At 44.4% G+C, this 27,161-nt stretch overlaps 1 protein-coding gene across 2 annotated transcripts in view; it reads left to right on the forward strand.

Moving 5' to 3' along the window:
* The window catches only part of syt9b (synaptotagmin IXb), a 49,962-nt gene that overhangs the window by 12,705 nt on the left and 10,096 nt on the right, over nucleotides 1–27,161 (forward strand). For both annotated transcript variants that reach the window (XM_066649500.1, XM_066649501.1), the window contains exons 2-3: nucleotides 11,545–11,911; nucleotides 13,151–13,697. In XM_066649500.1, coding sequence (XP_066505597.1) covers nucleotides 11,545–11,911; nucleotides 13,151–13,697 — 914 coding nt within the window. The remainder of the gene's footprint in view (nucleotides 1–11,544; nucleotides 11,912–13,150; nucleotides 13,698–27,161) is intronic.

Raw genomic sequence — 27,161 nt, forward strand, 5'->3', positions numbered from 1 at the left:
CTAGTCACGTTCCAACATGCTAAGTTAGCATAATTTCAATCTAGTAACATTCTGATATGCAATGTATCATTCTGATAGACTGGTAATATTTCCATTGGCTGGCAAAATTTCGAAATGATTTGTATAATCCCCAATGGCTTTTCAATGTAGGCATTTTCAATTTAACATTTCCCCTGGATAGTAACATTGCTATTGGCTTTTCTGAGCTATTTTCATTTCTTTAGTTATATTTTAAATGAGTAGTAAAATTCCTCTAGGCTCATAACATTCTGACTGGATAATAACGCTCCGATTGGTGAGTAACCTTAAACAAGTACATCCATTTAGCTAGCAACATTCCAACTGAACAGTAAAGTAGCCATTGGCTAGTAACATTTCAAAATAGCAACATTCTTATGGGCTTTTCCTAGCTATTAATATTTAGCTAGTAACATGATATTAAATAATAATAATAATAATAAAATTACTAATATGGGCGACACGGCGGTGCAGCAGGTAGTATCGCAGTCACACAGCTCCAGGGACCTGGAGGCTGTGGGTTTGATTCCCACTCCGGGTGACTGTCTGTGAGGAGTGTGGTGTGTTCTCCCTGTGTCTGCGTGGGTTTCCTCTGGGTGACTGTCTGTGAGGAGTGTGGTGTGTTCTCCCTGTGTCTGCGTGGGTTTCCTCTGGGTGATTGTCTGTGAGAAGTGTGGTGTGTTCTCTCTGTGTCTGCGTGGGTTTCCTCCGGGTGCTCCGGTTTCCTCCCACAGTCCAAAAACACACATTGGTAGGTGGATTGGCGGCTCAAAAGTGTCCGTAGGAGTGAGTGTGTGTGTTGCCCTGTGAAGGACTGGTGCCCCCTTCAGGGTGTGTTCCTGCCTTGCGCCCAATGATTCCAGGTAGGCTCTGGACCCACGGCGACCCTGAACTGGATAAGCGCTTACAGATAATGAATGAATGAATGAATGAATGAATGAATAATAATAATACTTTATAATAAAGCACATTTAATGCATAAATGTGGCTCAAAGCACTTTACAGAAATTCTTTGAAACAAATTAAAGGATTAACAGTGTAACTACATGATCAACAAATAATAAAAAGTTATAATAAAAGTGTATAAAATGGAAAATAATGCAATGAAACAACATATATTTTTAAAAATGTTTCCAAAATATTATAAAACATGAACAAATAAAAGCATTAGAATATTTCTGTGGTCTAGCACCACAGATATGGATAATTACAATTATCCCCATGGAATATTCCCATTGGCTAGCAACATTTCAAGTGTACAGAAAAATGCCTATTGGCTTTTAACATTTCCCTTGTGGTAAGATTAACCTCTAAGCAAATCATACTCCTAGATGCTAGTAGCATTCCTATGGTATAATAAGGTATTTGTTGGCTATTACCATTCCTATGGGCTATACCAGGTGTCAGGACTTCGCAGCTATAAGCAATGGCTTTTTATTGGTCAAATATCTAGGGTTATCAGCGCCTTTTGTTATTATGGAAAATATATAGTTACACATTTTATTTTGCACTAATATTCTGTTCTAATAGATGAAAGTTGATGCTAATGGTAGAAAGTTGGTCACTAATGGAAGATGGATCAAACAGATGCAATTGTCTCTGTCTCCAACTCCAACAAACAACAGGTCAAAACCTCCATTGTTGCTCTATTTTTTATTTTACTTTTGAGGGTCATATCCATACGATGTGCATTGATTAAGTCCAGTACTTCTGTTATGCAAATAAAATTAAACATGCCACCACGTTTCTCCAGTCTTAGCGTGCAATTAGCAGTGAATGTTAATTTGAATGCATCACCAGTTATTCTGTCAGGGACTGTGATACGGTGTCTAATGAGGCAGGTTGCACCTTGTTGAGGGCTACAAAAGGAAGAGCAGGGATCACAAGAGAAACAGGCCAAAGCAGACTGACCTGAGTTCGGTCTTTGAATCTATTTCCTGAAGAATATTACACAAAGAGAAGGGCTACTTCTAGATCAGAGATCCTCAAGCTCCATAATGCATTGCATTAATGTCCACAGATTGTGTGCAAATTTAGGTTTGCTCTAGGTGTGTCAGAACAAATCTATGTGATTGATGTGACCCAAACCACTTGTCTTGTACTCAGCAGCCAATTGATGTGGTCATTTTTACCTTACAAGATTGTGTTAGAGACATCTAACTACGCAAAACTTTTTCACATTTATAAAATATCAGTGAAAGCTTTGGTTATCATTTTTGGTTAGTTTTTCAGTTAAAGAAAGATTTGTGAGACTGTGATATTTTTTTTATTTCTTTACAAAAGTGCTAAGTGTTCAGACAGGATGTGCCAAAAGAGGGGCCACTGCTGACACCTAGAAAAAATAAAACATAGTAAGTGAAGCAGCCATGAACCAATCCACTGTTAGAATTGGAAAGCAGTAGTGGCAGCTCTATACCAGGGTCATTTACTGAAAGAGACACTGTAAAACTGCAACATGGAAGGTAAAATAAACATTTAGCTGTGAACATGACTATTGTGTTTAACATGCTTCAAATGACTGTGTTCAATCTGTAACATCCAAAAAATGTTACAACTGGATTTGAATTCACATAAAAGTGCATACGATTGATCACTGTATCCTTTAACCCTTTAGGGCCTGACCTTAGGATTGCTGCTGACCAGATATTATTGATATTATTACTGCTGACCGTTCTCAGCACAGCAGTCACACAGACATGCTAGTGGTGTGGAAGCTTTTGTGTTGTGGGGTTAATTTCCACATGAGAGCCAAAAGTGGACTGTAGCTCATCTGTTGATACACAGCTTGAATGAACCCTTCTCTAAACCTTCACCAATGGTCAGTGTCTGACCACAGAGCTGAGCAGTGCCACAGGCATCATTGATCTCCAAGTATGATAGTCTTGTTGATGAACCTCTTTAATTATTTCATCATTCTCTTTCATTGTTTCTGTTGCCCACTCTGTTGTTTTCCTGTCTATCACTACCTCTCTCCCTCTTTTTTTCTGTTTCTGTCTACTTTTTTCTCTCTATCTCTTACTCTCTCTAATTTCACTTTCTTACTCTCGTTCATTTTCTTTTTATTGCTTTTCCTTGCTTTCTCACTTACCCCATTATCTGATCTCCCCATCTCTCTCTCTCTCTCTCTCTCTCTCTCTCTCTCTCTCTCTCTCTCTCTTTATCTCTCTCCCTTTCTTTCTCTTTTAATCACATGGTTTGAGGAGTATTGTGATCACTGGCTGTTTCTCTTCCTCATGCTCAGTGTCCAGGGCTAAGTGGAGCACAGATGAAATGGAAAGAGTGTCTGGTTCTGGCCTGTAAAAAAGGAGCAGAAGGAGAGAGAGAAAGAGAGGGGGGGTGGACAGGAATGAAAAGCAAATGAGCAAGATAGGAGCAGTCTGCCTGGGATTCATTCAGTCCACACACTACTTCTCTCTGTCTGTGTGGCCTAATTCACAGAGAGAGAGGGAGAGCATCCCACAAGAACTGCCAGACAGCATGAATGAAGAAGAGAGAGAGAGAGAGAATGAGGGAGGTAAAAAGAGAGAGGTACAGGTAGAGAAATAAACAGAGAGAGAGGAGATGGAGAAGATAAATGCAAAGAGAGAGAGGTTTTCCACACACAACTTGATCGTTCGCTCATTCCTACTGTCAGAGCAGCTCGCTCTCTCAGAAATGAGCTTCTTCCTCGTAATGAGCCAATCTGCTCATGCAGCCTGTTAAAGATGAAACATGGAGTTCTACCTCAGTGACCATCACTGCCATGAGATTTCTCTGGTCAGAAACACAGGGCCACAGATCTGTTCAAGGGGGCTGTGCCATATCATATCGTTCACAGTAATATCGTCATAAATTTTAAAACGATTAAAAAAATCGTAATACTAGTGATATTCAGACTTGTTTATGTAATGACATCATGCAGTTACCCGTAGTACGGCATACGTTCTTTACAGTAAAGTAGGGTGGAAAGTGGCTCTGAGGTGGAGGAATTTGCTCCAAAAAAGTGTAATGGCTTGTGGAGGTGGTTATTAAATCAAATCAAATTTATTTGTATAGCGCTTTTTACAACTGATGTTGTCACAAAGCAGCTTCACAGAATTCCAGTAAGACAAAGATTTGACATGAAATGTAAAAATAAATGTAAAAACCCTCAAGTGAGCAAGCCAGGGGCGACAGTGGCAAGGAAAAACTCCCTCAGCTGAGGAAGAAACCTTGGGAGGAACCAAGGCTCACAAGGGGTGATCTATCCTCCTCTGGTCAATCTACTGGTAATAATAGTTAGTAGTCCGTGAGAACTTCAGTGTAGGGGCAGCTTCAAGGCACTTGGTGGTTGCTGGAGCATGGGCAGCTGGGCTGAAGCGTGGAGGAGGATATTAAATTATATTAAATATCATATGTACAATAAACCAGAGGCGATTGCTCTAAGACTGCAAGGAAATCTCAACTTCCCCTAAAATGTGAAAAAATAAGTGATCAAATATATACTGTTGTGTGTACATGTCATTGAATAAACATGCACTACAACGCGCTCAACTTTTGTTCAGAATCAGCTTCTTATCACTGGTAAAGATGCAGCTTTCCTCTCAATCATTCCCGCAGCTTCACAGTGCCTTAAACAGTGAGGACGCTGAGTGTCTCTGGGGGTCTACGGGGCAGTAGGCTGGCCTCGGCTGGCCCAGACGCTCAGCTTCTGCATGATGATTGGATGATCTGTCTGAGGCTGAATCCCTTTTTGATTGACAGCGAAATGAGCGAATCAGCGATCCTTTGGTGTAAAGATCCGTGGGAGCATTTCATTTTCATTCTGTTCTGAGTTGAACCGGTGTCGCGGCTCACGGGGCGGACTGACGGAGGTGGACGCACTTGCTAAAACATGGAGAGTTTTAATTTAACAAAAGATATAACAAACAGAGGCAGGGGAACCTGCAACGTTGTCCACGGAGGCAGGGGATCCTGCGACGTTGTCCACGGAGGCAGGGGAACCTGCGACGTTGTCCACGGAGGCAGGGGAACCTGCGACGTTGTCCACGGAGGCAGGGGAACCTGCGACGACATCCACGGAGGCAGGGGGACCTGCAACGACGTCCACTGAGGCTGGAACGGTGGGTACCGCACTCACGGAGACAGGAGCGGCGGATGCCGCCTTCAAGGAGACCTCCAGGCGTGCCATGAGGCTTGTAAGCTTCTCCTGGAGGTCAGGAGGGAGTGCAGAGAGGTGCTTGGGAACTGGGGGCCTAGCGACGACGTCCATGGAAACAGGAGGCCCTGCTGCAACGCCATCCACGGAGACAGGAGAGGTGAGCGCCGCACTCACGGAGACAGGAGAGGCAGGAGGCGCCGCGCTCACGGAGACAGGAGAGGCGGGCGCCGCGCTCATGGAGACAGGAGCGGCTGGGTTCGCCGCCTTCACGAGGACAGGAGTGATTGGAGGCGCTGCGCCTAGTGGAGCAGCAGCGGTAAGCCTTCCTGCGATGACGTCCTCGGAAGCTGGGGGACCTGCGACGACGTCCTCGGAAGCTGGGGGACCTGCGACGACGTCCTCGGAAGCTGGGGGACCTGCGACGACGTCCTCGGAAGCTGGGGGACCTGCGACGACGTCCTCGGAAGCTGGGGGACCTGCGACGACGTCCTCGGAAGCTGGGGGACCTGCGACGACGTCCACGGAGGCAGGAGGACCTGCGACGACGTCCACGGAGGCAGGAGAACCTGCGACGACATCCACGGAGGCAGGAGAACCTGCGACGACGTCCACGGAGGCAGAAGAACCTGCGACGACGTCCACGGAGCCAGGAGAACCTGCGACGACCTCCACGGAGGCAGGGGCTTGTTCTGCTCGTCGGGCTCGCGTTGGAGCTGTAGAGGGTTTAGGGGGACTGTTGGGCGCACTCCTGAGGGATTTTTTCAACCGTGGTTCCCCCGAAGATGCGCCCCTGTTAGCCTCACCTCCCGAATCCAATAGTTTGAGGCTAACAGCCCCAACCCTCAACCCCCCCCAAAAATTTCCCCGGACCTGAGGGGGTAATCCACCATCGATGGGGTAACTCCAGCACGTTTCTTACGGCGATTCTTACGCTTAATACTGGAGTAATCCGTCGACTCTTGAATCGAGTCCTCTGTTAGGGGATCAGGAACCGCGCCGGGCCAGAGCTGGTGCCGTCGACTCCAGTCTGAGGCTGCTCTTAAAGCCTCCTCCACAGGATCTTTGGGGCCTGTGCGAAATGGGGTCCGGCGAATGGCACACCCCTTGAAATAATAGTCCGGGCAAACTGCGTCCATGTATGGGTCAAACATTCTGTCACGGCTCACGGGGCGGACTGACGGAGGCGGACGCACTTGCTAAAACATGGAGAGTTTTAATTTAACAAAAGATATAACAAACACAGACAAGCTATAAAGGAAACAACAAGACGGGGATATTAAACTACTTGAGACAGGAAATACACTAAACGACAAAACTAGGAAACAAACATGACTAGAAACGGGAGATAAACAACACGACATGACTAGGGAAAAGACTAAGGTGAAAGGAGAAACTGTGGAGACAGATGGACAGATTATATAACACGACTAATTAGACATAGGACAAAGTAGAGTGGGAGACAGGTGACAGGACTTGAGACAGGACAGAGGGTTGAAAGGGAGACTGGACTTGAGACAAGACAGGTGATTGAACGTGGGATGGATACAGGGACTTGACATGTTTGGGGACAGAGGACTGGACATGATTAACAGGGGACTGGACATGACTTGGCAGGGGAACAGGGACCAAGACATTCAGGGGGACAGACACGAATACAGTGACAGGGACTGGGACAGAGACAAAGACAGACACGGGTACAGGGACAAGGACAGAGACAGGAATCAGGACAGGGACAGACAGGGGAACCAATATAACAGGGGGGTGCCCAGGACTGGCAAATGTCTGAGTGGAAGTCTGAGAAGCCAGCCTGGGCACAACTCTAGGGATCGGCCCCGAAGTCCTACGGGCCGACCTACGGACACGACCAAGAGCGGCCGGGGCCACAGTCACGGATGCCGGAACGGCCGAAGCCACAGTCACAGGGGCAGAAACAGCTGTAGCCACAGTCACAGGGGCAGAAACGGCCGTAGCCACAGTCACGGGGGCAGAAACGGCCGTAGCCACAGTCACGGGGGCAGGAGCGGCTGAAGCAGCCGTCATTACGAAGACAGGGGAACCTACAATGACATCCACGGAGACAGGGGAACCTGCGACGTCGTCCACAGAAACAGGGGGACCTGCGACATCGTCCACGGAGGCAGGGGAACCTGCGACGTCGTCCACGGAGACAGGGGGACCTGCGACGTTGTCCACGGAGGCAGGGGGACCTGCGATGATGTCTACGGAGACAGGGGGACCTGCGACGACGTCTACGGAGACAGGGGGACCTGCGACGTTGTCCACGGAGCCAGGGGAACCTGCGACGTTGTCCACGGAGGCAGGGGATCCTGCGCCGTTGTCCACGGAGGCAGGGGATTCTGCGACGTTGTCCACGGAGGCAGGGGATCCTGCGACGTTGTCTATGGAGGCAGGGGAACCTGCGACGTTGTCCATGAAGGCAGGGGAACCTGCGACGACGTCCACGGAGGCAGGGGGACCTGCGACGACCTCCACGGAGGCAGGGGCTTGTGCTGCTCGTCGGGCTCGCGTTGGAGCTGTAGAGGGTTTAGGGGGACTGTTGGGCGCACTCCTGAGGGATTTTTTCAACCGTGGTTCCCCCGAAGATGCGCCCCTGTTAGCCTCACCTCCCGAATCCAATAGTTTGAGGCTAACAGCCCCAACCCTCAACCCCCCCCAAAAATTTCCCCGGACCTGAGGGGGTAATCCACCATCGACGGGGTAACTCCAGCACGTTTCTTACGGCGATTCTTACGCTTAATACTGGAGTAATCCGTCGACTCTTGAATCGAGTCCTCTGTTAGGGGATCAGGAACCGCGCCGGGCCAGAGCTGGTGCCGTCGACTCCAGTCTGAGGCTGCTCTTAAAGCCTCCTCCACAGGATCTTTGGGGCCTGTGCGAAATGGGGTCCGGCGAATGGCACACCCCTTGAAATAATAGTCCGGGCAAACTGCGTCCATGTATGGGTCAAACATTCTGTCACGGCTCACGGGGCGGACTGACGGAGGCGGACGCACTTGCTAAAACATGGAGAGTTTTAATTTAACAAAAGATATAACAAACACAGACAAGCTATAAAGGAAACAACAAGACGGGGATATTAAACTACTTGAGACAGGAAATACACTAAACGACAAAACTAGGAAACAAACATGACTAGAAACGGGAGATAAACAACACGACATGACTAGGGAAAAGACTAAGGTGAAAGGAGAAACTGTGGAGACAGATGGACAGATTATATAACACGACTAATTAGACATAGGACAAAGTAGAATGGGAGACAGGTGACAGGACTTGAGACAGGACAGAGGGTTGAAAGGGAGACTGGACTTGAGACAAGACAGGTGATTGAACGCGGGATGGATACAGGGACTTGACATGTTTGGGGACAGAGGACTGGACATGATTAACAGGGGACTGGACATGACTTGGCAGGGGAACAGGGACCAAGACATTCAGGGGGACAGACACGAATACAGTGACAGGGACTGGGACAGAGACAAAGACAGACACGGGTACAGGGACAAGGACAGAGACAGGAATCAGGACAGGGACAGACAGGGGAACCAATATAACAGGGGGGTGCCCAGGACTGGCAAATGTCTGAGTGGAAGTCTGAGAAGCCAGCCTGGGCACAACTCTAGGGATCGGCCCCGAAGTCCTACGGGCCGACCTACGGACATGACCAAGAGCGGCCGGGGCCACAGTCACGGATGCCGGAACGGCCGAAGCCACAGTCACAGGGGCAGAAACAGCCGTAGCCACAGTCACAGGGGCAGAAACGGCCGTAGCCACAGTCACGGGGGCAGCGACGTCCACTGACGCTGGAACGGTGGGTACCGCACTCACGGAGACAGGAGCGGCGGACGCCGCCTTCAAGGAGACCTCCAGGCGTGCCATGAGGCTTGTAAGCTTCTCCTGGAGGTCAGGAGAGAGTGCAGAGAGGTGCTTGGGAACTGGGGGCCTAGCGATGATATCCATGGAAACAGGAGGCCCTGCTGCGACGCCATCCACGGAGACAGGAGAGGTGGGCGCCGCACTCACGGAGACAGGAGAGGCAGGAGGCGCCGTGCTCACAAAGACAGGAGAGGCGGGCGCCGCGCTCACGGAGACAGGAGCGGCTGGGTTCGCCGCCTTCACGGGGACAGGAGTGATTGGAGGCGCTGCGCCTAGTGGAGCAGCAGCGGTAAGCCTTCCTGCGATGACGTCCTCGGACGCTGGGGGACCTGCGACGACGTCCTCGGAAGCTGGGGGACCTGCGACGACGTCCATGGAGGCAGGGGGACCTGCGGCGACGTCCACAGAAGCAGGAGAACCTGCGACGACGTCCACGGAGGCAGGAGAACCTGCGACGACGTCCACGGAGGCAGGAGAACCTGCGACGACCTCCACGGAGGCAGGGGCTTGTGCTGCTCGTCGGGCTCGCGTTGGAGCTGTAGAGGGTTTAGGGGGACTGTTGGGCGCACTCCTGAGGGATTTTTTCAACCGTGGTTCCCCCGAAGATGCGCCCCTGTTAGCCTCACCTCCCGAATCCAATAGTTTGAGGCTAACAGCCCCAACCTTCAACCCCCCCCAAAAATTTCCCCGGACCTGAGGGGGTAATCCACCATCGATGGGGTAACTCCAGCACGTTTCTTACGGCGATTCTTACGCTTAATACTGGAGTAATCCGTCGACTCTTGAATCGAGTCCTCTGTTAGGGGATCAGGAACCGCGCCGGGCCAGAGCTGATGCCGTCGACTCCAGTCTGAGGCTGCTCTTAAAGCCTCCTCCACAGGATCTTTGGGGCCTGTGCGAAATGGGGTCCGGCGAATAGCACACTCCTTGAAATAATAGTCCGGGCAAACTGCGTCCATGTATGGGTCAAACATTCTGTCACGGCTCACGGGGCGGACTGACGGAGGCGGACGCACTTGCTAAAACATGGAGAGTTTTAATTTAACAAAAGATATAACAAACACAGACAAGCTATAAAGGAAACAACAAGACGGGGATATTAAACTACTTGAGACAGGAAATACACTAAACGACAAAACTAGGAAACAAACATGACTAGAAACGGGAGATAAACAACACGACATGACTAGGGAAAAGACTAAGGTGAAAGGAGAAACTGTGGAGACAGACGGACAGATTATATAACACGACTAACTAGACATAGGACAAAGGAGAAATGTTCGACAAACAGGACGTGAGACAAGAGGGCTTAAATACTAGACATAAACGAGACACACCTGGACAGATAACGAGGGGACAGGTTAACAAATGACAGACGAGGAGGCGGGACAAAGGTGGGACTAAAGTAATAACAAACATAGCCATGTGCTAAAAGAGCACATGACCGGGGAAACCAGACATGACGAGACGAGGGCGTGACAACCGGAGACTTTTTTAATCCACTTACTGGCATTTTCTTTATTAAAAACGACTTGCGACAAATCAAGCTTCTATTTTTGTGGGTTTTTTTGTAGCTGCATGTGTTTGGAGACTGACTTTTTCTGACTTCTATCGCAGTTTCTGTCCAGCGGGTGCTGCTGAGCCCTTCCACCGTCACAAAGCACTCACAGGCGGACACACTTCACATGGGTCAAGGCCATTTAAGTAGCCTAGCTCTGCTGGCCATTGAGAGGACACTAGTCAAGTCCCTGGAAAAGACGCCTTGTTGGTACGACAGGGTCAGAGACCATTTTCTTGAAAAGGAACGGAGGGTAGAATTTATGTATAAATAAATCAACACATTTTATTATGTAGGCCGAAATTGAGCTTCCCCTCCTTGAAAGACCAGCATCCGCCACTGCAATAAACCATGGTGTTCTGTTAGAAATTAAAGAAGTCTTGAATATTGTTAATATGTATATTAAATATATTAAATGTAATATAACTTTAATTTTGTTGCAATGTATTTTTCAGTGTTTTGTTCGTATTGCCAAGTATATCGTTATCGCCAAAATTCCCTGAAATATCGTGATATTATTTTAGGGCCATATCGCCCACCCTTAGTGTTCAGACATAGAACCAAAGCAGTAAACACCTAACACCAAGTAGATTGACATAACAAATGTGAAAATTCTGGATAATGTACAATAATAAACTAAACAAAGTAAGGACAATACACTTAGTGAGTAAAAAGATTTGCAATGAATATAAATACATTAATATTACAAAAGTTAATCCCCTCTTGGTTATAGTACTGAATTATAACAATGCAATAACAGTCCTAATTCCTCATGTGTAATGTAGAGTTATCCTCATAGCGCAGAGACAGGTTTCGATGATGGGGGTCCTAGCTATCAGGGGTAATAGGGTTAGCAGTATTTTTTTTTCTTCCCGTATTTACTTGTTTAAATTGTCTAGTAACGTGATAATTATTAATAATGATTAGATTTCTTTTGTTTGTGTGTGGCCAGATGTGTCGGTGAGCCTGCTGTCGTTGATGGTCACTTCCTGTGGTCTGGCTCTATTTGGTGTCTCCCTCTTCGTGTCCTGGAAGCTATTCTGGGTGCCATGGCGAGACCGCTTTCTGCCGGCCAGTCTGAAGGGTCAGCAGGGCGAGCAGGAGCTGGTTCTGACCGAGGAGGAGTTGTTGGAGCGCGATTACAGTGCAGAGTTCCCCAAGGACTCGTCCAGCCCAGTGCTGCTGCCCGAGTCGGCCATGAAGATCAGCCACACGTCACCAGACATCCATCTGGAGGCTCAGACCAAAGCCAAGGAGCACAACCACATTCACATCGCTCGCGTCCAGAGGCAGATCACAGAGCCAACCTCCTCTGTCCGGTAAGTCCTGGTCCTGAGTGTCCTCGTCCTTGACTGTCGCTGTGAAGTTTATCTGTATCCCAGTTCAGACTGCATTGTTTTTATTTGGGAAGGTACCATGAAATGTGTCTTAGATTCAGTCACAGAAGAGCTTTTCTGTATGATTTAAAGGACCAGTTGAGTCTTTTTCATGTTATTTAACAGCCATTATACTGACATCTAGTGCCCTGGATGTGTCATAGATTCAACTCCTTGTGTGGGACCCCCTCTATGGAGAGTAATTTTGTTCATTCAAGGACTTCAAAGCAATTTGATTGTTCGTTTCATGTGCGATGCATTTAGAAAAAAAAATGCAAAACTAATAATTTTTATGAATTTTGTTGAATTTTGTCCACATTTTTGTGAATATGAATTTGTTAAATACAAAAAAAATACACAACTCACTTGAGGATTTATTTGCACAGAAAAGGAATACACACGTTAAAACTGAAACTGCTTTTTGGATTTTCTGAAATTGTGTTTGAAAAACAAATATATTTATTAAAAAGTATGAGCCCCTGGGAGTGTTTCTGCACCCAGTGATTTTGGGTAGGCTCCAGACCCACCGTGACCCTGAACTGGATAAGCGGTTACAGACAATAAATGAATGAATGAAGAAAGTATGAGCTCATGAGTTTGAACCCAGCCATCAGAGCCCAGAAATCTTAGCAAGCATAATTAGCCTCACACTGTGGGGTTATCGTAGCTCTTCAGTGGTATTGCGTTAGTGGCAGTTTAAAAAAGAAGCAGTGGTTGGTGTTTTGTGTCTCAGAGGAAGCGCACCCTCCTGAGGCTCGTGGCACTATGTGCAAATGGGGGAGACTTGCTGAAGAGTGGAAATTGGTGACAACTAATAACTAGGGAGAAACGTTGGCAAAATCTTGGGTTTCTTTGTTATTCTTCTATGATATAAAAAAATGAAGCTGAGGTTATTGATGGTTCAGTTGATGTGTATACACTGATGTTCACAGGTATGGATATTCATTCATATTTGATTACATTATTAAGCCAAGATGTAGTCGCTTGTTTTGCAGAAACAAGACATCTGCCAGACTGACAGAAACGACTAGACAGCTGGCTAATGATCAGTGAACAAAATAAAGCTTTATTGTGCTCATATGGAGAGAAAGAAAAATCATGCTGTAAACACAATAAATTACACATAAATTACAGATTCATTAAAATATCCTCATTAAACACTCACTTGTCTTCTTACTGCAGACATAACTCTATCCGGAGACAAATGAACCTGTCCAACCCTGACTTCAACCCAGCTCAGTTCCAGAGGCAGGAGTCTCTTTCCGGACCGGGTCTTGGCCGGATCAAACCGGAGCTCTACAAGCAACGCTCGGTGGACACGGATGATGGCCGGCGCGCGGATAGCTGTGGGCGACTACACTTCATCCTCAAGTACGACTGCGACCTGGAGCAGCTCATCGTTAAGATCCACAAGGCAGAGGATCTGCCCGCCAAGGACTTCTCAGGGACCTCAGACCCGTACGTGAAGATCTACCTTCTGCCTGAACGCAAGACCAAGCATCAGACCAAAGTGCACCGCAAGACTCTGAACCCCGTGTTCGACGAGGTCTTCCTGTTCCCCGTTGCCTACGCCGAGCTGCACACTCGCAAACTGCACTTCAGCGTCTACGATTTTGACCGCTTCTCCCGCCATGACCTGATTGGACAGGTGGTGGTGGACAACTTCCTGGACCTGCCTGACTTCCCCAGAGAAACTAAACTGTGCAAAGATATTGTCTACGTCACTGCGGTAAGACGTTTCCTCAACATACGTTTACATTTGTTATATTTACTGTAGTAGATGCTCATTCACAATGCTTAAATAATGTCTAGCTTGTACGAGGAGCTTAGACCAAACAGATGGACAACAATATGCCATTGTAGAACTACAAAGTGCTCCTGTATGGCCAATGGAGCTGAGAGAAAGGCCAGTGAGTGTAGAAACAAGGTCATTTCTATGTTGTGGCTGGTTGGTGTGTGCTTCATTAAGTTTACTGAAAAGATTAAGACCTTTCTGGAAAAATATCTTCATTCATTATGAAGTTACCGAGTGGCTCTGACTCTAAGAAGGCGGGTAATATATAGGAGTAATGATGTCTGGCTAAAATCAAAACTGGGAAGGAGCTATTCCACAATGGTCTACACCCTCTCAGGAGACATATTCACCAAAACAGAACATTTATAGTGTTTGTAGACCATATAGTGAATATGGGCATGTTTACTGTTGTGATCGCAGCAAATCACTGGCTTTAGCTTGTACCCAGCACTACTATATCTGACAGGCAAGAGTTCATGAGCCTCAACTCGTATTGGAAATCAATGCAAGGAATCTGTACATCGATGGAAGGGTCAGGCACAATTAAAACACACTTGGGGGAAAAACCGCAAACAAAATAGTGCATTTTGACAGCCGAACAAACACAAAATCAATGACTAATCGAATCAGAAATAAAAAAATAAAGTAAAAAGGATGTTCCAAATCACCTCGCTTTTCTCATCTGACTTTCAAATCATCCTTTAGGAAGGGATTTCGCCCCAGTGACAAAGCCAGCCAACACCTGGACGTGGCTATTACGCTGAAAATCAATAGCAGCTGATGGTTTTTGTCTAGAAAAGTGAGACGCTTAGGGCCAGCTCTCTTTACAGAAGTGGTCTCATAGTGGAATCACACGGATTTCAGTTTTCAAAGTGCACTGTATGGCCAAGTGTTTCAGTTATGTTAAGTTTGAGGGTATACCCACTGCTGGCACAAGTGTAATTTATAAAGAAAAGGATTGATCAGTAGAATGCATTGGTCTGGAGCAGCTGCACATGAGCCTAAGGTCTCCATGCCCTGTGTTCCTCCACATTTAACCCATTTGTGGCAGACACACACACACAAACACACACCTGAAGCAGCAGGCAGTCATCCCTGCACCCAGGGAGCCATCGAGTGTTAGTTGCTTGGCTGAAGGGTACATTATCTGTGGATGTTGAGGGAGGAGACAGTGCTGTTTCTTTACATTCCCGTCCCTTTTTTTCCAGTCCCAAGCCTAACCTAACCATTAGGCCAGGTTTGCTCTATGTTAAGTGTCAGCTAGAGCTAGAGCCCTTAGCACTGAGCTTATTAGTGCTCTGGGAGAGAGAGGGAATTGTCCTGCTTCACAGACGGGACTAACAAGTTATGAGTCACATTAAACAATAATAGTAATAAGGGTTCAATGGAAAAATGTGCTTTTTGGTCCTCGATTACAGGAAATGAAAAGTCTCCTCTGCTGTGCTGCTGAAGTTGAGAGGACCTTAAGCTCAGAAGTAAAACGAGGGAGTGGTGGAGCGAGGGAAGAGAAAAGAGGCAGTGCTTAGTGTCATGTTGTTGTTGCGGCAACTTTTAAAATGGATTATTTCTTCATTATTTCTTCATTAGCATTGTCATTTATAATTATGTAATATTAGAGCATGGTCCCATGCTGTTTTCAAAAGTGTCCTCTTTAAGCAATAAAAATGAAGATGAGTTAATTGGCCATGAAATTATGATAATTGGAGTGTTTGGACGCAAGCACCTTTCAGTGTTATTCCTCCATGATAACATCAAGGCTCTGCTCTATGAATATTCTGAGGCTAATTGAGTTGTAACAGGAGCCTCCCTTGACTCTGTGAGATTGGAGGTGTCTCTATGTCTCTCTTTAAAAGAAGATATTGGAGTGAACGAGAAGTAGAGGACACATGAAGAAAGTTCTTTAACATCATGTAACGTTTGTGACATGTTTTGATGTAAATAAAGCCAATTCCAGGTTTCAGCCCCTGCTCCTTTAAATGATAAGGAGCCACTATCCACTCCAGCCTGAGCACACAGAAGTGAGAAGCGAGCGTGCTGGAGCTGTTAGCTTATTTAAAATTTCAAAATGAACGGGCCATGGGGGCCTCCTTGCCTTTCCTTGCCTTACAGAGTCTCCAGATTAGTCCAAAATGTGAGTTTTTCTTGTTTAAAGACTGTGATAACTTTCTTCCTATAACACATACTGAAGGAGAGAGTCATATATTATCACTAGCTGACTAATGCAGAAAGGAGCCAGCAAGCTAATGTCTCTGCTCGGATGCTGAACATGTCTGTAAATGTTATTTATCATATCTGTATTAGTGACTACGCCAGCAGTCTGGATTTCTTTATTGCTGTGGGGGGTGTCAGTGGTTGCATGATGCATTTGCATAAGGCACACTGGGAGGGAGTGAGCGAGCACTGATGAATGAAAACACAGAAATATTCAAAATCATGGATTCTTTCAAATAATGAAGCTGATGCATGCAACCCTCAAAAGTATGCTTCAGTATCTTGATAATCTGCCAATATTTGTAGCATATTTTACATGAACTGTAGCTTTTGAACGGCGTCTCGGTGGAGCAGCAGGTTGTGTCGCAGTCACACGGCTCCTGGAACCTGGAGGTTGTGGGTTCCCGCACTGAGTGACTGTCTGTGATGAGTTTGGTGTGTTCTCCCCGTGTCCACATGGGTTTCCTCCAGGTGCTCCTCCCATAGTCCAAAAAAAAAAAAAAAAACTCGTTGGTAGGTGGATTAGCGACTCAAAAGTGTCCATAGATGTGAGTGTGTGTCGCCCTGTGAAGGACTGGCGCCCCCTACAGGGTGTGTTCCTGCCTTGCGCCCAGTGTTTCCAGGTAGGCTCCGGACCCACCATGACTCTGAACTGGATAAGCGCTTTTGTACATTTGTACCCATAATACAAGACATTTTCTTTGATAGGAGTGTGACATTCATCTTTGCTTCTGGAAGAGAGGCTGTAGTGTGCATTCCTGGACTACTGCTGTACCTTAGGAGGGAGATATACACTGTCTGCACCATTAGCCAACAACAATTTACCCGAACAATTCTGCTGACAGTGTAGGACCCAAATACTCCTGATCTTGTGCTGATTCATGCTTCATATGCTAAGACAGTCTGAACTCAGTAGAGAAGAAGTTGATGGGTGCTTTTTAACTTTAGCTTCTAATAACTTCAGGAGTTGCTCATAGTTCTTGAGATATTATTCCTTGACCTTATTGTACCTTTCCTGAACCGTGGCTCCGTCCTTCTGTGATACTCTGAGTAGAACATGTTCAGCTCAGTTCAACTTGGCAGGGATAGGACTATTTGAAGATATATGACCATCTCTGCAGATCTTTTTTTCTGCTTCCAGAGCTGGAACATAAAAATATACTTTGTGTGCATAGTTAATGATGGCAGGAGGAGGCTCACGCTGAAGTGACCTACATGCGATGTGGCAAGACAGGCCTCGCCTTGACACGAAGCTGTAGCTCCAGAGACATATTGCATTCACACTGACGTGCAGCCTCCAGGGCAGTGTCTGGGTCTCTGGGGAAATTGATTACAGTCATATATTATTCCTATTATAATTGTGTCCACACGTCTCATTAAAAATGTCTTTATATAAGAAGGAACTGTGCAGTTCCAGATTTTTGAGAGTTTCAGAATGGCCCAGTGGTGCTGTAGCTGCCACATGGCTCTAGGAGCCTGGGGTTATGTGTTCAATCCAAAATATGGGTTAATCATCTGTTTGCTGTGTTCTCCCAGTGTCTTTGAGGGTTTCCTCAGGGGGCTCTGGGTTCATCTCAAAGTCCAAAAAACACGTTTGTTGGTGGATTAGTTGTGCAAAAGTGCCTGTCCTAGATATATTCTTGGTTCCTCAAGATATTCCTGGGGTTCCTCGAAAGCTGGTGGGATTTTACTATGGATTCTGTGGGTCTACTTTAAAGTGACAGCAGCAGAGGCATCACAGGCCTTTCATATGTAGGCCGTATCTCCTGGGACAGGTGGCTAGGGACCGGCAGTCTCCAAAGCTGTACATTTGTAAATAAGTAAATTATTTTCCACAGCCCTGATTGTTAATTTAACATCTCATATGGAATAGGGGCTTGGTAACCTTCCATTACAATCTAAATGGTTAGATGTATCTCTGCATGTTTACAGAATCAAGTTGAAGGACTTGGTGACATCAGGATGATTAGAAGGTTTTGTTTGAAAGATTTGATTTGAAATGTGCATGCAGTGTTTTCTAGAAGAAGAAAAAAACAGAAATAAAAAATGTAATATTGCCACATAGCTTCAACTCCTGTTCTTTGTAGGGAAGGTTTATTTTTTGGATCAAAGGAGATGTTAGAGAAAGCAGCCTCTGTTCATAGTCGTTGTTTAATGGATACAGAATTCACTCTGCATTTTCTTTACCTTGAGAACTGTTTGAAAAATGTATTCAGTTTATTACCAGCAAACAACAGAAACATAACCTTGGTGTACCTCAGGGTTAAAGCATGGGTCGCTGAAATCTATGCAAATTAATTGTTTTAAGTCTAAGCTTAATTCTATCTTTTATCAGTCTTTATCAAAAAGCTTGGATGCCAAAAGTTCATTGACAAAGCTTCATCTGAATTTCCTTACTCTGCTTGAGTTTGTAACTCAAAATTTATGTTGAATCATTTGATGGCATTCAGCCACTTATGAGGTTTGGTGAATTCTGGATCAGAAACACCACTCCATCTCGTTAGTATTAAATGTAGCTTCATAACTCTATGCTGCTGTAATGTTTAATGTTTTGAATTTTGGCAAAAAAACGGTTTACAGATGTTTAATGTGGAAAAAGGGTAGAATATTCATTCATTCATTCATTCATTCATTATCTGTAACCACTTATCCAATTCAGGGTCACGGCGGGTCCAGAGCCTACCTGGAATCATTGGGCTCAAGGCGGGGAATACACCCTGGAGGGGGCTTCAGTCCTTCCCAGGGCAACACATACACACACACACACATTTACGGATGTGTGTTTTTGGACCGTTGGAGGAAACCGGAGCACCCGGAGGAAACCCACGCGGACACGGGGAGAACACACCAACTCCTCACAGGGGTAGAATATTATTACTGTCCAACTAAATACCACATATCTCCCCAAATAGCAACTTTACAGGAGGGAAGAGACATCTTAACCTTCAATGGAAGTCAATTTAAAATTTTGGAGCATTTTTATTGGTTCATTCATCATTGCATTTTACCACAAATTGATGGTTCAAATGACACAGTAAACAAAAAAAAAATCCACAAAAATGGAGATATGTTTTCAATTGTACAGAGATAATATACATGCTTCAGAATGAGTGTTTTGAGAGTTATAATAGCACTGTAGCGTACTCCACTCATGGTAAAAGATGATCCCAGGTCAGTTGTGTTCAGTAATCTCTGGGCCACCTATAAATAAAATAAAAGCTAGTTAATGTATGTAAAGGGCAATCCATTTCTCTCAGCCGGAGAGAACGAGGGAGAGCAAGATTGAAGGATCTCTAATCCGGAAGAGTAAAAGGTCAATCATGATGATTTAGTGCTTCTGAATGGGCTGTCAGGGAGCCTCACCTCTTCACATTTACCAATGTAATGGCATATCTGGAGAAACACTAATGAAATAATTGTACAAAGACATTGAAAGTCATGTTCTTATTCGCCACTTAAACATGATTCTGGGATCTGTTCTGCTTGCAGAGTGCTCATTTCAATATCTGGATGATACCTGAATATTTGCCACACTGTTAGACAGAATAGATCTAAAACAGATTGGAAAAATGTTTGTTTACTGTCTAGACAGAGGTTCAGATGCATATTAGAACTAATATAATTTTGCAATGGTCAGTTTAAAAGGCCTTAAATACAATATAGATATGACGTGGGTGATGGATCATTCTCATTGCTGTAGTGACACTGATGTGGTGGTGGTGTTTTGCAGCACTGGTCTTAGTGGATCAGACACAGCGGTGCTGCTGGAGTTTCTAAAGCCCTCAGTGTCACTGCTGGACTGAGAATAGTTCCACCAACCAAAGATACCCAGTCTGCAAAGTGGAGAAACGAGATGGGTGTGTCCGATAAAGTGGACTGTGAGTGGACACCGTGTTTAAAAACTCCAGCGGCACTGCTGGACCACCACAGCAACACACCACCACCACATCAGTGTCACTACAGCACTGACAAGACCCACCACCACTGTGAGGGTCTTGACTATTGAAGGACAGGGTGAAATGACTTTGTGTGATCATAGATCATAACCAGTTAAAGTTATTAGGGGTTTATTATGGTCACATTTCTATCATGTTAACAGTGTCACCATTAACATTAATTCATCCTTAATCTTGTCAGCCTAGTGAAGTATTCCTTTAAGAGGCCCCCGGAAGAGTGGAAAGGTTGAAGGTGCTTCGGGGGGACTAGCACACCCAGATAATCACACGCCTCCACTCATAATAGACCGCCTCCACTCTCTCTCTCAGCCATATTGAACCTCTTCACAACTGCACGGTAATTTCATTGACAGTCCGCAAGTGACCATAATTTCACCGCTGACTTGATTTAAGTGCTTATGAGAACGGAGGCGACTGTTATCCTATAGTCTACAGATGGAAGGGCGTAATTGAATTAGGCAGGCTGAGAGCAATGGGTGGATTCATGAGGTCCAGCCTTTAATGTCTCACTCACGCTAAGAGAGTGAGTGCTACAATCATTTGCACTGGGTTAAAAACCCAGACTTGGGTGTAGTCTCAAGAGCTTGTTGCACTGTCATGGGGGCATTGGAGGGGAAATGTCACCACGCTTCACACACAGTCGTTAACACACTACAACCAAAATCGATCTGTTTTGAATAATAAATTGATACTTTTTCCACAGGCTGATGAGCAAGGTTGAGCACAGAAGTGTTCATAGCTTTCCTACTTAGTAACTTCACCTTGTTTTCTACTGTTCTCCTCCACCCATTTGTCATCCTAACGAAGCAGCCAGGACTCGTATTGATGCAGAAATGGATGCTCCAACTTCACAATTTAGGTCGTTGCAAAAGATCTGACCCTTTCACCCTTTTTTTGCTAATGAGGGCCTGTGCTTTGAATGGAGAGAGAGGACGCTGCCAACAAGAGGCAGCATTATTTATAGTGGACCTTTCCCTAGACATTAATTACAATGCTCAAGAAATAAACAGAAAAGCGTATATAATATCATCACAAGCCCAAGGCATTTCTTTGATCTCAGTGGATGCTTCACAAAGGCTAAACAGAGGCTGGTTTCCGAGGCCTTCCTTTGTTGACTAGCCTCCATTTCAAGGTGACGGGATCGGCAGCACAGAACTGAAGTCAGCTCGTTGTGTCTGAAGCAAAACGGAACAACGTTTGCTTTCTTTTTTTTCTTCTACAAAGATTGATTCCATGTGGTTGTTAAGCTGTGCTCCCAGTTCAACACTTTTCCGGAGCAAGCAGCTAATCAGATTCACAGTGAAAGCAAAGCAGAGTCAAGGCTATATACAGGTTATTACATGCATATGCTTATAGCTTTCCTTATGTTCAACTGCAACATACTCAATTGTTTTTATGTTTATTTATATATGAATGTAGAATTCTCTGCATGTTTAAGGAAAAAAAATATAAATATAAAAAAATATAAAAAAAATAAATGTAGAATTCTCTGCATGTTTAAGGAACACAAGGTAAGAATATTTTTTGTGGTGGTTGTTTGGTCCTAGTAATCAAGGAACGTCCCTGAACGTTCAAAATAGGTCTAAAAGTAGTCTGTCTGTCAAGGACATATTTTAAACGTCAATGGACGTCCAAAATCCATTTAAATAAGTTAGTTAAGTAGTGACAAATCGATAACGTCAGTGGACATCCAAAACACGTTTTATACAAGTAATTTATTTCGGGACCAATTAATAACATCAATGGACGTCCAAAATACGTCTAACAGTCGTCTTTTCAATGTCTGTGTTTGGACGTCTTTTCAACGTTCATTTTCTACCTTAAGAGAATGTTGATTAGATGGCAGTCATTACGTTATTTCAACGTTGAATCAACGGCTAAATGTTTACTGGGGTTGTTCGTTTTGTTGTTGTTGTTGTTGTGTTGCTCCTGGGTTCTCATTAGAGTTGCGGTGAGTAATTCACATTGTCCTAAAATCATTGGGGTGTGAGGGATGCAAGGGGCAGTTTTTTACTACCCTCCAAAAGTTACATAATGCAGTTTCTGCAGTGCTGAGCCCAGAGTAGCAACGACAGAATCGCTGTTCTCCATATTACAGGTCAGTGGAGCATCACAATGATTTTGAACTTGTAATATTAATATAAGAATTGCTTACTGTTCCTGTAAGGCAGGCAAAATGCAACTTGGCAACTCGACCACACCCTAAACAGAGCTGGAGACAGTGGTTGTGAAATGCAAGAAGAAGTGAAAGGAACGTTGGTGGAACACAGTTTCTGCAGTGTGGTTCAGGCTGGAACATATATTGCTATATTGCGGTTGATGTAACTGTATGTAACTAATCCCCTGTATTTAAAGGTACCTCTGTGTAACTAAGCAGCTCCAGAAGCAGCTACGCCCTCCCAGTTGGGCGGTAATGAACGCTGTTCCCAGCCTGCTAGGCACAGTTGGGGGACCTGCTCCGATAATGAGCCCCTCTCTGCAGCCAGCCCCCACTGACCTTTCAGTACTGAGATAATAAATGAAATCTCCTGCAGAGAGAGAAACCTGTGGGTCCTGAACCACCCTGAACTGCCCAGAATGGTGCCCATTTATCTTTCCAAGCCCTTAGAGCATGGGCAGAGAGCCTGGATGTGTTAGGCACAAGTCAGCTCAGCAAGGTGTTAGTTAGAGGCCGTCTGTATCGATCTGGGATGTAGTGTGTTGTGGACGGAAAGAGGATTTTACTCAATATCGTTTATTAAAAGTTAGAGATGGTGAGATATTTGTAAGTTAGGTTATTGAACATGGGACAAGAGTGTGTTTAGTTAACTGCAACTGCTCTAAATAAATGACCAATGACCAAAATTAATTTTCTTTTAATGCATAGTAAAGACCAAAAGCCAGAAACAACCTTCACATATTTTCAAAGCCGCAATTAAGACTATTTTCTTTGCTTTACAGTAAGAGGAAATAACATAATTAAATATTAAATCATTTTTAGTATTCTGGGGGCCCACTTTTTGGTTTAGACAGTTCCAGATTTTTTGAGAACACAGGACTTTCAGGACTTTATTCCACACCTCCAAAGTTCAGAGAAGCTGCTTGCAAGTAAATTCAAGCACATTCAAAGATGTGGAAGTCTGGGTTTGGGGGTGGTCAGTCCATTGTCCTTACAAGACCAACAGCTCTTTTGTTTGATTTGTTCCAATTATCTATATTCTTATATCAGTCATTGTACCCCACCAGCTACACACTCTTTCAAACCCATTGCGAATTGTCCAATGTTTGTTCATATTTAATGCTGAATTTTCACCTCTCTGCCAAGACCCATCCATCCATCCATCCATACGTCCATCCAGAAACACAAATCTCCTGAAAAATTAATAACTTCAAATAAGGATTGTCTATGACTTTAGCACATTGCTACACTTTGGTATGTGCAAAGGATATGAAGCTTGTAGGTCCAGCAATACCTTCCAATGCATAAGAATAAATAAATACATCCAAAAGCAGTAATAGTGATTCAAGCACTTATAGGTGAAGGGCGCCTTTAAGGTCAGTGAGTGATTTTGGATCCGTATCATGGATCTAATTCTAATTTAAGATATTAGTAAGAGGCCTCCATGACAATTAGCCTTTAGTATATGAGTGCATTAAGATTGTTCCGAGTGATCAGCATTGGTAATAGTCATGGTACGACCCATAAAATGCTCTTGGCAACATTACCACCAGTCTGGAGTGGAGTGGTTTCCATTAACGTATATCAGTGAATAATTGGGAGCACATGGAAGTTCTGGCAGCTGTGTGGTTGGGTAAGGCCTGGCTGCATTAGTAAGCCATTTAGGATATGTACATAATGATTTAGAGCTTATGTATGCTTTATTGACATCAGGCTTCTCCATCCTATCATGTCTCTGGTGCACAGAGTGAGGAGAAACTATGCAGCTGAAGAATATAAAACTTTACGACATTGCTGTAATACAGCCTGGTGATGTTGACGTACCAGTGACATTAACCTTAAATTCAGCATAGTTTTCTGGTTCAGTTGGCATTACAATTTCAGATTTGCCATCTCTAGTGCTGCACTAATTTCTAGAATTAGATTTTCTGCTTTAGTTTATGTCCTAAAATGAAGTTTTTATGTCAATTAACATGTCAGTGTCGTCAGAATTATAAGACCTTGTGTCATTGATTATGAACATTCATTCATTCATTCATTATCTGTAAGCGCTTATCCAGTTCAAGGTCGTGGTGGGTCCAGAGCCTACCTGGAATCATTGGGCGCATGGCGGGAATACACCCTGGAGGGGGCGCCAGTCCTTCACAGGGCAACACACACTCATACATTCACTCACACACTCACACCTACGGACACTTTTGAGTTGCCAATCCACCTACCAACGTGTGTTTTTTGACTGTGGGAGGAAACCGGAGCACCCAGAGGAAACTCATGCAGACACAGGGAGAACACACCACACTCCTCACAGACAGTCACCCGGAGGAAACCCACACAGACACAGGGAGAACACACCACACTCCTCACAGACAGTCACCCGGAGGAAACCCACGCAGACACAGGGAGAACACACCAACTCCTCACAGACAGTCATCAGAAGCAGGAATCGAACCCACAACCTCCAGGCCCCTGGAGCTGTGTGTGTGATTATGAACAGGACAGTCAAAATGTTGACCACTGGTTGATCTAAAGCTTCAAACACTCCCCTTTATCAGTGAAAGTCATTACCAAAAATGTCCAACAAAAATGTTTAAAATCTTTACAGCTAATGCGAACTGGATCAACATTTCTGAGTGTACTGACCTATGCAATGAACCATTGCCTGTATATTCTGGGGGGGTTAAACTGTTCAACAAAGAACCAGCCTAATGCATTCTGATCAACATGTTAAAAGAAATTGATCATGAACAAAAGCGCAGATAGCTGTGCAAAATCATCTGCACGATTAACCAAAGCATGTACTGTTTGTCCAAAATGAATGAGAATCAGCTTTTATGAGGTGCACAAGTAACTAGATGATGTGAAGTTTGAACAAGTAATTTTGAGAAAATCAGTACTGATCTGAGAAATGCTCCAAAGTGATTGAGAAAAACTGCAATATCTGTGTCTTCCTGTTATCAACCTGTGTGCTGCATTGTCTTTCAGTACAGGCCACATGTAGTTTCAACTCATTTAGAGTCAAAAGTGGTGGACTGGCCCGTTTTGACAGGTTTATTGAGTTATACATGTTTGAGAACCGAGGTTCAACTAGTTTTGGATTATTTCAGTTTGGTCCGGCAACTAGCGTTAGCACATAGCAGCACAGACACAACACAGGAAGCTACAGGCAACAGGGAGAAAATACATGCTAACTCTATATATGTGGTATTTCCTGTTATGAATCCACAAGGTTGAACTGTTTCGTATTAGTCCAAGTTTGAGAGTTTTAAACCTATGTCAGATGTAAACCGTGCTAAAGAAAAGTTTAATTAAACAGACTTTTTACATTGATTCCACAGACTCAATGAAAGAAGCTGGTTCAATAGAATGATCCAGTAATGGATTGGAAATCATTGTTACTCAAACAACAGAAATGACTTCTCAGATCTACAAGGCATCAAGCTCATAAATTGTTATCAAGCTGAATAACTACAACCCCAATTCCGATGTTGAGACGTTGTGTAAAACATAAATGAAAACAGAATATGATGAGGCGGCATGGTGGCGCAGCAGGTAGTGTCGCAGTCTCACAGCTCCAGGAACCTGGAGGTTGTGGGTTCGATTCCCACTCCGTTTGTCTGTGAGATTGTCTGTGAGGAGTTGGTGTGTCCGCGTGGGTTTGCTCCGGTTTCCTCCGGGTGCTCCGGTTTCCTCCCACAGTCCAAAAAACACACGTTTGCCATCTCTAGTGCTGCACTAATTTCTAGAATTAGATTTTCTGCTTTAGTTTATGTTTACAAAAAACACACGTTGACTCAAAAGTGTCCGTAGGTGTGAGTGCATGAGTGAATGTGTGAGTGTGTGTGTTGCCCTGTGAAGGACTGGCGCCACCTCCAGGGTGTATTCCCCGCCTTGCCCCTAATGATTCCAGGTAGGCTCTGGACCCACCGCGACCCTGACTTGGATAAGCGGTTACAGATAATGAATGAAAGAATACAATGATTTGCAAATCCTTTTCAACCTATAGTCAATTGAATACACTACAAATACAAGATATTTAATGTCCAAACGGATAAACTTTATTATTTTTTTGCAAATATTCACTCATCTGTGATGAAATGTTTATATATTTAAGATGCAGAACAAAAGGAAAACAGCTCAAATTATGCCATGTTTTCTAACTAAGGCAGACCAGAAGACACTGACTGGGTGTTATTCCTGTATAAAGTTATATATAATCACAGTAAATACAAATAAAAATAATAAAATTAAACAAATAAAAAATATCATTATTATTTTCTATAAAGTCGTAGGTGAGAGTGAGTTTGAAGAACACTATTTTGTTCAGATTCTCCTTGATTTTCGTGAATCAGCAGCACACATTATTTAAAATCATTATTTATTAACCCCTAAAACTACATATTGGATGATAACCTCAAATAATATGGACTCCTGGAATGATTTAGAAAAAGTTAAATTAACACATTCACACACAGAGGATCACACTGGTATAACATTATTTGGTTTTATTCTAATGTTGGCCATTATTTGTTTCATGTTTGTTTGCTTTTTAGCAAATAAACACATACTGCTCAGATAAATAGCTTTTTAAATCTCATAATCTCTGGTGCCTAAAACTTTGGCACAGTGCTGTCTCCTTTAAACAAATCTAATAATAGATCAAATATAGACAGAAATGTTCAATTCTAGCGCAATTCCATTGAAGATCTCCAAGTCAACATCAGGTGACTCGGCTTCAAATATTTTATCACCGCATTTTCTCAATTAACAACAAAAATTTGAATTTGTGTGACGGTGTGTTCTTGTGAAATTGTGCTATTTTTACAAGAGGTGTTAATTAGAGAGCAGGTCTCCGCTTGAGGGTGAGAAAAGCAAAACTAGAGCAGGGGGAGCAGGATTCCCTAATGGGGGGCTGTATCTCCAAACACTCAACTCTTCCCACACTGTCTACTGGTTCTTTAAACCCAGTCCAGATTTCCACTCATCAAAATGCACCACATGCATTTAGGAAGCGGTACAGTGTAATTACAGCCAGCTGCGTGCTGTTTGTACCTCATCTGGCTGATTTTTGTCACA

This window comes from Hoplias malabaricus, chromosome 17, assembly GCF_029633855.1.
Source record: "Hoplias malabaricus isolate fHopMal1 chromosome 17, fHopMal1.hap1, whole genome shotgun sequence".
NCBI lineage: Eukaryota > Metazoa > Chordata > Actinopteri > Characiformes > Erythrinidae > Hoplias > Hoplias malabaricus.